The sequence below is a fragment of the Octodon degus genome, unplaced genomic scaffold, assembly GCF_000260255.1.
Source record: "Octodon degus isolate 3935 unplaced genomic scaffold, OctDeg1.0 scaffold00049, whole genome shotgun sequence".
In the NCBI taxonomy this organism is placed as follows: domain Eukaryota; kingdom Metazoa; phylum Chordata; class Mammalia; order Rodentia; family Octodontidae; genus Octodon; species Octodon degus.
The window spans coordinates 1639669-1649858 of NW_004524625.1; the positions used below are offsets into that span (position 1 = coordinate 1639669).

Below are 10190 nucleotides of genomic sequence, written 5' to 3' on the forward strand. Positions count from 1 at the left end.
CGGCGCGTGGCCGCCGCCTTCTCGCTGGCCTCGCTGGCCGAGCGCTGCGGCCGCGTGCTGCGCCAGGCCTTCGCCGAGGTGGCCCGCCACGCGGACTTCCTGGAGTTGGCCCCGGAGGAGGTGGCGGCGCTGCTGGCCGACCCCGCCCTGGGCGTGGCGCGCGAGGAGGCCGTGTTCGAGGCGGCCATGCGCTGGGTGCGCCACGACGCCGCGGCCCGGCGCGGGCAGCTGCGGCGCCTGCTGGAGCACGTGCGCCTGCCCCTGCTGGCTCCCGCCTACTTTCTGGAGAAGGTGGAGGCCGACGAGCTGCTGCAGGCCTGCGGCGAGTGCCGGCCCCTGCTGCTCGAGGCCCGGGCCTGCTTCATCCTGGGCCGGGAGGCCAGCGCCCTGAGGGCCCGGCCGCGGAGGTACAGCCGCCCTCCACCCGCCCCACACTCTCCAGCCGCCCAGCCCCGCACCATCCCTAAATCGCTTAGTCACGCCTCTAGAGTGAAATTCAGTCATCTGTTCAATATTGCATAAACTTGGTCCTGGGAGACCTCCCAGCCCTTGAGATTCCACACGTGGCACAGGGTCCCCCTCGCTGTTATGTAGCATTTGAGGGCTTACTCTGCAAACGCTGGAGCAAGTGATTCAGGAACACCTGCTCCCTGAAGCTTACAGGCTACAGGGAGTAAAATTGGCAGGGGTAGGGGATGAAATGAGGTGACTGTTCCATGCCCGGAACTAGAAACTTCAGACTATGGGTAGAATAGTCCATAGTGGTTGTCATTCCACAGGACAGTGATGACACTGTCATAACCACAGTATCTGACCCTACGCACAGGGCCTCGGGCAAAGACTATGCCATTTATCAAAGAAACTAGGAAACTGCTGGCTACAGAAAATCTGGTGTGCTCAGAAGCCTGGAGGGTGTGGGGAATGTTCAGAGGAATTAGGAAACAGATAGAAGGGACACAGCAGAATTGGCAACTAGTGATGGAGGTCAGAAAAAATGCCACGAAGGTGATTTGTCAGACAAAACTGAGCAAGGCCAAATGGAGTAACACATACCTGTAATCCCAGATAGTGGGAAGCAGGAGGATGGAATGTTTAAGGCAGGCTAATTGATTTAGTAAGACCCTGTCCCAAAATAAAAATTAAAAAGGAAAGGAGTGCAGGGGCTTGTGGCTTAGTGATAGAGTGCTTGCTCATGAGAATCAGGAGGAAACAGGCCACGACCTGAGGGCCTCCGTTTCCACCTGTGTGAAGGGGACACCACCTACCTAACGGAATGCTCTTAAGAATTAAAGTAGGTAGGGGCTGGTGAGATAGCTCAGTGGTCTAAAGCGTCTGCTTAGGCAAGGCGCAGAGACCGTGGTTTGATCCCCAGCACTACATGTCGCACCAGCCCCGCCCCCAAGGCGGACTGAGCCAACCACAAAGAAATCCTCCCCTTCCCCTCCCCCTCCTCGCGCCATGCCCCGGGGTGTTGGAATCCGTGCCTGCCTCTGCCTAAGTGGGTGCTTTAATCCGCTGAGCTTTTTTCCCTGTAAATTAGAGGCACATAGATTGTAGTAATAGTGACCTTCTTACAAGTAACCAGCAGGAAGGTTGGAAGTGGCAGAGTTGGGGGTGCCTGGGCAGAAGGGTGGAAGGGTAACAAGATTGTATAGTGTAGTCAGAAAAGGCCAAGAGGGCGGGGGAGATGGCTCAGTGGAATAAGTGCTTCCCTGGCAAGTGCAAGGGCCTGAGTTCAATCCCTGCAAAAAGGGCAAGAAAGGGCCACAATTAGGGTGTAGATCAATAGGCACTGGGTTTATCCCCACATCAGATTCATGGATCTTGCTGAAGTGATCGTGGTCATTGGTGGTTGTGACCGCAAAGGTCTCTTGAAGCTGCCTTTCGCTGATGCCTACCACCCAGAAAGCCAGCGCTGGACCTCTCTGCCTGGCCTGCCTGGTTACACACGCTCGGAGTTTGCTGCCTGCGCTCTTCGCAATGACATCTACGTTTCTGGTGAGAGGGCTGCAGCTGGAGTCCCGTGGGATTGACTTACTACCGCCATCCGTGTGGCACTATTTTCCCCTCCAATTGGGAGATGGGGCGGGGCTTCTGAAAACTTGCAGTTATTGGTTGAAGTGGTGTGTAGTCCTGTCGAGTCAATCACTGGTGTGGTGTGATGTGTCCTTGGGCAGCACCAATATTGGACTTCAGGGAGTAGGATTCTGGTCTTTGCTCTTTAGTCTGACAAAAGACCATGTGGTCTCCAGGTCATTTGTTATCTTTTTGAGACAAGGTCTTGCTATGCAGTTCAGGCTGTCCTTGAGCTCACTTTGTAGCCCATGGTTGGTCTAGAACTCCCAACAATCCTCCTGCCTCAGCCTCCTGAACGCTGAGATTGTGGGCTAGTAGCACCACACCTGGTGGCACCCAATACTTCACAAAGGGGTGGCCAAGGAATGAAATCATGACCATGGAAGAAGTACAGGATTACTGGCCATCCCAGTGCAAATGATAGCTTTGCTTTTCCTAAAACCCAGAACATTCCTGATGCTTGTCTTGGGACAAGCTTATGGACTTTTTGTACTTATGGACTCCCCTTAGCACAGATACCCTTCCTTAATCACAGCACTGGGACCACCCTGCAAAACACCCAGTAAAGATCAGCTCCTTCCTGAAACTGTCGGCCCTGGCCCTTGAATCCCCTAGCTCAGACCTCTTCTCATTCAAAGCAGTGGCTGAACCAAGTTCCACAGCCTTATACCAGCCCAGGGAAAAGTCCTGTTTTTATTTATTTTTTTTTCCTGTGTTTTAGGGAAGGGTCTACAGGGTGTTCAGGGTCTCGCTACTAGATCAGACTCATAGTGATATGCCTGTTTACAGCCTCCCAAGAGCTGGGATTACAGGTGTACACCACCATGCCCAGTCTCAGTCCTATCTGTTCTTAACCCCACCTGTAGATTCGGGGCCTGTGTTTCTGGCTTCTTTGGGTGTGCTGGTGACAGCAAGAGGGTCTGAGGTCAACAGCACTCTCTCTCTTTCTCTCTCCCCCCCATCCCCCTCCCTCCGTCTTTCTCTCTCTAGGAGGCCACATTAACAGCCGGGATGTGTGGATGTTCAGCTCCCATCTGCACACCTGGATCAAGGTAGCCTCACTGCAGCAGGGCAGATGGAGACACAAGATGGCAGCAGTGCAGGGCCAGGTGGGCACACTCTACCACCACTTCCTGGGACCCTGGCAGAGCTTGAAGGCGGAGCTGTCCTGAGGGAAGTCCTTCTAAGACCCTCTCTTTGTAGGGAGGGATCTGAGGTCCAAAAAGAGGAAAAGGACTTTCCCAAGGTGACATAACAACGCTAATACTAATGATGATAGCGATTACTATCATGGCCTAGTACAGCCCAGAAGTGGTTATGGGTGTGGGCTCTGTGGCCAAATAGTCTGGGCTGAATCCTGGATGCTATTTAGGACAAAGAATTCTGCTGATTATCTTTTTGATCTGTATCATGAATTGAGCAACACAAAGTGTTTCTGAGAATCAATTAAGTGGGGGTGGTAAACCCTTCATAAGAACTACTTGCAGTTAGTAATGATCAGGTTGGTGCCAAGTATTTGCCAATTTAATCATTCCTGTTAGAGTCCAGCCTATACACCTGGCTAAGCAGAGGAAGCAGTGGGGAAGGTTCTGTAACTGTGTGGGGTAGGTGGTGGCAATGCTGGGATGCTCCGGGGATGCCTGCAGGGTGAGTTTGGTCCAGAAGGTAGCACAGAGGTAGCTTCTCTGCTCACAGACTGAAGGGGCCAAGGAGTTGCCTATGGCCCTGACTCCCGGCACTCCTGCTTGTGTCCTCACCCCTAGCTGTTCACAGTGGGCGGCTTCGATGGCCTGAGGCGGCTGAGCAGTGTGGAGCGCTACGACCCTTTCTCCAACACATGGGCTGTGACTGCACCCCTGCTGGAGGCCGTGAGCTCTGCAGCCGTGGCACCCTGTGTGGGCCAACTCTTCGTGATTGGGGGTGCAAAGCAGGATGGTGTCAACACCAACAAGGTGAGCACAGACCTGGGGTGTGGGGTGGCTGGAGGCTGATGAGAAACAGTGGCACCCGCTGTGTGCCAAGCACAGACCTGAGTGATTTCTTGTTTATCATTTTTGTTTAATTTATTCCCATCATCAGTGCCAAAGACTTGTCTCCAGGTTTCAGGCAAGGGACTGGGTTCAGAAAAATGGCCTCAAGTTCACACAGTGGTCCACAGTGCTCTGGATTCCCATGTTTGGCCTGGTGTCATTAGTACGGGTGTTGGACTAAAATTAAGTGAGGGGAAGGGTAGTGCCTCAGTTACTTTTGTCTCATTGCTGGGACAAAATACCCAGCACCCTGAATCAAGGAAGGAAAGGCTGTAGTTAGCTCACAGTTAGTGGAGGTTTCAGTCCATATTGGGCTGGCTGTAAGACAGAGTGACACATGGCAGAGGGCAGTGGAAAAACAGCAAAGAGCAAAAGCAGGAGCAGCCCCTGTGGCAGCTTGTATTCGGGCTGTCTGCTCCTGGGCAGCTGTAGCCTCACACCCATAATCTCACACTGGATTATGAATTAATCACAAATTCTAGAAGCTGCTCCTGACTGCCTGAGGCCTTGGGGGGACAAGCAGACATAAACCATAACAGGCAGGATTAAACTTTTTCCTCCATTCAAAAAATGCTCATTTTTGAAAATTTAGAATTAAAATTTTACCCACAAATCCCATACCTCCAACATCTAAGGATAACCTAGTTTGAACATTTCGGTGTGCTGCCTTTCAGAATTCTGATTTTTCATTTTTCTGTTTTATGTTCCTGCTTTAAAAAATTGTATTTCAGCCAGGCATGGTGGCACATGCCTACAATCCCAACGCAGGGGAAGCTGAGGCAGGAGGCTCGTTTTGACTGTGAGACGAGCCTGGGCTACAAAGTGAGCTCAAGGCTAGCCTGAACTGCATAGAGACCCTGTCTCAAAAAGAGGGAAAAAAAGTATTTTACTATCTACTCTAATTTGCAAGCACTTTCCACATAGCACTTCATGGCAATCATTTCAGTATCTGTAATATTCCACAGGGTAGGTGACTGTAGTCTACTAATCTATTGATAAGCTTTTATGAATAAAAATTAATTTCCACAGCAGTTTTCCCTCTTCCCTTCCTGTGGTTCTGGGACCTGAATATTTCCCAAATTAGGATTGCTCCTTATTTTCTGACCTCATTCCTCCAACCAAACTTCCTGGAGCTAGATGGGAGCCACCAGTGGTAGGAGGCCCCTCATCCCATCATCCCACACAGGACTGATCTGTGGTAGGCCATTTGGGGGCGGGGTGTCTCCTAGGAAATAACTGAAGCAGCGAGCAAAGGTGGGCAGGGAGCCAAGGAAGCTAAGTACCCTCAACACCCCTGAGTCCAGAGGTCCATGCAGAGCTGTGCAGACTCTAACTCTCAACTGGGGTAGAGTGGAGACCCCACAGCACCAGAAGTCCAGAGCACTGACACCATATGCAGCCAGGAATACTCCTCCACGTCCCAGGTCACATCTCTCTCCCAGACTGCTAGGATGTGCTCTGATGATTAACGTCATGAGAAGACTCCACTCCTCCATCAAAGGAGAGACTGTTCTTGCAGTGGGGAGGGAGGGGCAGAAACACCAGGAAAGGCTGAAGGATGGGGCGGCATTTGAGCTTTTTACGAAGAGCATACAGGGGCTGGAGGCAAAAAGAACGAGGCTGATGGCACCCCAGAGCAGGGACAGTGGGTCTCATCTCCTTCGCAGACGCTGGCTCAGGCCTGGTGGACACTGGTGGTGTTGGATGTCCCATGAGAAGTGGCAGGACATGGCAGCAGGCCGGGCCAGCTGGGGATCAGGCTTCACCACATTGCCTTCCTGCCCCCAGGTGCAGTGCTTTGACCCCAAGGAGGAGCAGTGGAGCTTGCGTGCACCAGCACCCTTCTCACAGCGATGCCTCGAGGCTGTCTCCCTGGAGGATACCATCTACGTGGTGGGGGGCCTCATGAACAAAATCTTCACCTATGACCCTGACACAGACGTCTGGGGGGAAGCAGCTGTCCTCCCCAGTCCTGTGGTAAGTGGAGGCCCTGGGCACAGCCCTGCACTGGTCCATTTAGGACAGCAAACCCACTCTAAGGCCCTGGAAGCAGCAGATCTTGTGTAATGACTCAATGCTGGTGGACTTTACATAGTTCTCTAGCTTTGTCCTCAATGACACCTAGCGTTAGAGAGGCTGGCCCAAGGCCACCAATTAGGCATATTAAGGCAGAACTAGAATCCCAAGTGCTCCACCCTGGAATAGGGGTTTGCAGTTTCCCCTTCTCTAGGGACCACCATCTGGTAGCCTACTGTGCACAGTGGGGCGTGGGGAGGGGCCGTGCTAAATTTCTCAGCCCCCACCAGTAGGGAAGAGCAGGAAGTCCAGGTTCTGACCCTAGCTCCTATAGCTCCTTCCCTTCCCTCCCTAGACTCCGGAGACGAGATAGAGATGTGGGTAGACTGGAAGTCCCTGCTCGTTCTGCTGTTCAGTGATCCCAAGGGCCAGAAATGTCTAGCTTCGGAGTCTGAGATATAATTTTCTTCCATAATTTTATTGAGAAACAAACAGCAATGAAACAGTTTCAAATCAAATTGGTAGGAGTTTCAATAATTAACACATTGCATACTGCCTTCCTAGTGGTTAATTGCTGTACAAGATGCAGATATGATATCCTATTTACAAACACTATTAGAACACATTCCTCTAAGGAGTCTGAGACATTCAGGCTGTGGCGGTGGTAGGGATCATTATTGTTAACTGTATGCTGATGACATTCCAGGCATTAGAGATTCAGCCTTTTAGTTAAGACCAAGTGCAGTCTATTTCTGGCGCTATGTATCATATTTTACATACTTAACCCTATCAACTGTGAGAACCCTATGAAGGAAAGTTTTGTTTTGTTTTTTAATTATTTAGTACAGGGTCTACAGGGTCCCACTAGTAGCTCGGACTCATAGTAATCCTGTTTTCAGCCTCCCAAGCACTGGGATTACAGGTGTGCACTACCACACCCAGTCTCAGTTGCTATCTCAGCCCCACCCTGTGGGCGGGGCTGGCATGGCAGGGCAAGGCAGGGCAGGCCATGGATGGGTCTCTGCATCCACCTAAGCAGGTGCTTTAATGCACTGAGCTATCAGGCCGGCCCCTGAGAACATGAATGAAGAAGGTACTGTTACCCTTCATACTTTGCTGATGAGGAAACTTAAGGCTCAGAGCACATAAATGACTTCTAGGCCATCTGTCCATTTATCAAGGGTCATGCTAGAGTTTAACCTCAGGCCCATGCAATCTCTGCCTCCCTGCCATCCAGACTGCCTGTCTGTCTAGTCTGTAAGACAAGGTTCTCCTCTCTGGTCTGGCCAGGCCAGCTAGGCTTCAAATCGGATTACAGAGTTGATGTGCCTTTCTGTTTGTTCCCCAGGAGAGCTGTGGAATGACCGTGTGTGATGGGAAGGTCCACATCCTTGGTGGGCGGGATGAGCACGGGGAAAGCACCAACAGGGTCTTCACCTTTGACCCCAGCAGTGGGCAGGTGGAGGCCCAGCCATCCCTGCAGCGCTGCACCAGCTCCCATGGCTGTGTCACCATCATCCAGAGCCTGAGCAGATGAATGGGACAGGGACAGCCAGAGATGGAGGGGGTAGGGAGAACGCAAGCACACCATTCTGTTCCCCTCCACACAAACAGCTCTTTAACCTATTGGCCCTTTTCTTGTAGAAATAAAACCTTGCTCAAATTTTGGATCTGTCTTCCAGCTCAAGCCCACTTTGCCTGGAGAAGCAGTCCTCACTATCTGCTCCTAGCTTTTAATGGTCACAGAGCACTTTCCTACCATCTTAGTCTGTGTAGGCTGCTGTAACAAAATGCCTCAGACTGAGGCATTTATGAACAGAAATTAATTTTTACAATTCTGGATGCTTGGAAGTCCCAGATCAGCATGTAAGGGCTCTACTTTGAGGTCAGCACTTTCTTGTGTCCCCACCTGGCAGGAAGGAGCAAAGCAGCTCCCTTCCACCTTTGGTAAGAGTATAAATATTTATGAGGGCGTAAATAACTTAATCACTTCCTCTCCAAGGCCGCAACTCTTTATACTACCATACTGTGTGGAAGGTTCAACATACAAATTTTGGAGGGACACCAACATTCAGCCATAGCACACCTGACCTCTTTTGCTTTCATAGTAGCAATATGGATACCTTCTTTTAAAATTTGAAGCATTTCATGCAAGGTGGAGTGTGACAGAGCTACAATCCTCTAAGAACCCAGTGACCCTGGCTGTGTACCTAGACCTGCGAGTTCCCTAACATCACTGTGAGAAGTTAAGCCAGAGATACCACTGTGAACACTTCATATAGTCAATAGGAAGAGGTGAATTCGGAAGCAAGGGAACAAAGCGGGACAGATTCGGAGGCCCAGCCATTCAGGCCTGCCTGCAGCCCGAGGAGGCTCTGGCCTAGCCCATCTGCAGGCAGTGGCTCAGCTGCAGTCTGCCTTCAGAAGAGAAGTCGCATCTGTCCTTGGCATCTCTCCAATCCAGGGCCAGCACCACAGCCGCCCCATCTTCCAAAGCCCCAGGGCCCTGTCTGCACGGTCTCTCCAGCTGGGGCTGGCCCGTCACAGTCAGGCACAAAGGCTCAGGTCCCAGAAGAGCTACAACCCTGCGATCATCCCAGATTAGGGAGCCTCTGACCATCTGGACACTGCTGATAATGGCAGCACGGGAGGGGGCGAGTGTAGGCCCGACCCCACTGGACCTGCCTTCCCCCCACGGGGAGCACTCAGGACAAAGCCGAGAAGGCACCAGATTACTTTTCTACACAGGAAAAAGGTGGGGCACTCTCAGGGCGAGCCCTTCCCAAGGACATGGATGTCTCAGCTAGGCTGGACCCTTCCGGTGTCAGGCTGAACACCCCATCTCCCCGATGCTGATTGTCTGCGTCCCCAGCGCCTTTTGGCTGTTTGGCAGATGCTGTGTTTTCTAGTCTGCCTGGGTACCCCTGATCTTGGCCACCAACTTACACCTTGGTTGCCTGTTCTTGTGCACCCTTCCTTACCTATTGCTCTTCTCCTGTCACCCAGAATATAGCCAGAGGATTCTGTATGACACCTGTAATCTCCTGTGTCATTCACAGGATGCCCTTAAGGCAGGAAAGGTGTCAGCTTTACCTGTATCCCTCACTGCTGAAAACAAGGCCACTTCGAGAACAACTAAATCAAATTTCCTGGATTTATATCTCTTAATACCTGTGAGGTAGGCCACTACTACTCCAGGCCTCTGCCTTCACAAATGAAAGACTCCAGAGTTGTAAAGTTCTTTACTTAAGGTCACAGGGGTGGTAAGAAATGGCTGAGCCAGGATTCAGATGTGGCTCTCACCACCTCCAAAGCCTCCAGCTATTTTGCCTCACCCAGGCCTGGCCAAGCTGATGAGACCGTTCAGTGTAGTACAGTTCAACAGTTTCGTAGAAACGGCCCTCATTTTTGCCATGAGAAATCCTGGCCTCGATAGTGAGTTTAAGCTTAACAGCCTAAGTTGTATGATAATAAGAATAAGCTTGTCTTCTGGATGGTTAACAACCTAAGTTTGCAGACCAAAATTAAAGAAAAAGGAGGGCCGCAGGGAAAGCCAACATTTTGGCCCTAGCCTTCCAAGGTCACTTAAGACTCAGGACATATGAGAACTTGTACTGTAACGTCATGTAACTCAGTAGTGTCCCAAATTTTCTGATCAAGATTATGGGGCCAAAGAGGAAAGTGATCGATGATGTAGAATGTGCCTAAGGAGAGTCACTTGGAGAGAAAACATTCTCTCAGGCTTTCACAGAGAGCACACTGGCCAAGCAATGGCCGTGACTCATCCACATGGCTGACAATGACAAAGGTTCTACACTCTGAGGTACAGGATCTCAGGATAAATCCTGAGGGGACTTCACTGACCTTATCAGACCCAAAAGCTGCAACTCTTGTTGCGTAAGTCCTGCTTTACCTTGATCTTAACCATCCAGCAGAAAAGTATAAAAACGAAGTATAAGAAGTAAAGCCATGCTGTTAGGTTGAGCTGTAGGGGACTCAGGTCAGCAATTTCTGACATTGCTAGTGAAGCGGAAGACCCAATACTATTATGGGCTAATGGATTCTTTT

The 10190-nt window shown here is 51.1% G+C and overlaps 1 protein-coding gene across 1 annotated transcript in view; it reads left to right on the plus strand.

Moving 5' to 3' along the window:
* The window catches only part of Klhl35 (kelch like family member 35), an 8701-nt gene extending 904 nt beyond the window's left edge, over nt 1–7797 (plus strand). The window contains exons 3-8 of the mRNA XM_004632582.3: nt 1–407; nt 1814–1998; nt 3067–3185; nt 3840–4028; nt 5895–6083; nt 7471–7797. Of these exons, the coding sequence (XP_004632639.1) occupies nt 1–407; nt 1814–1998; nt 3067–3185; nt 3840–4028; nt 5895–6083; nt 7471–7659 (1278 nt within the window). The 3' untranslated portion in view covers nt 7660–7797. The remainder of the gene's footprint in view (nt 408–1813; nt 1999–3066; nt 3186–3839; nt 4029–5894; nt 6084–7470) is intronic.
* The last annotated feature ends 2393 nt before the right edge of the window (nt 7798–10190 follow it).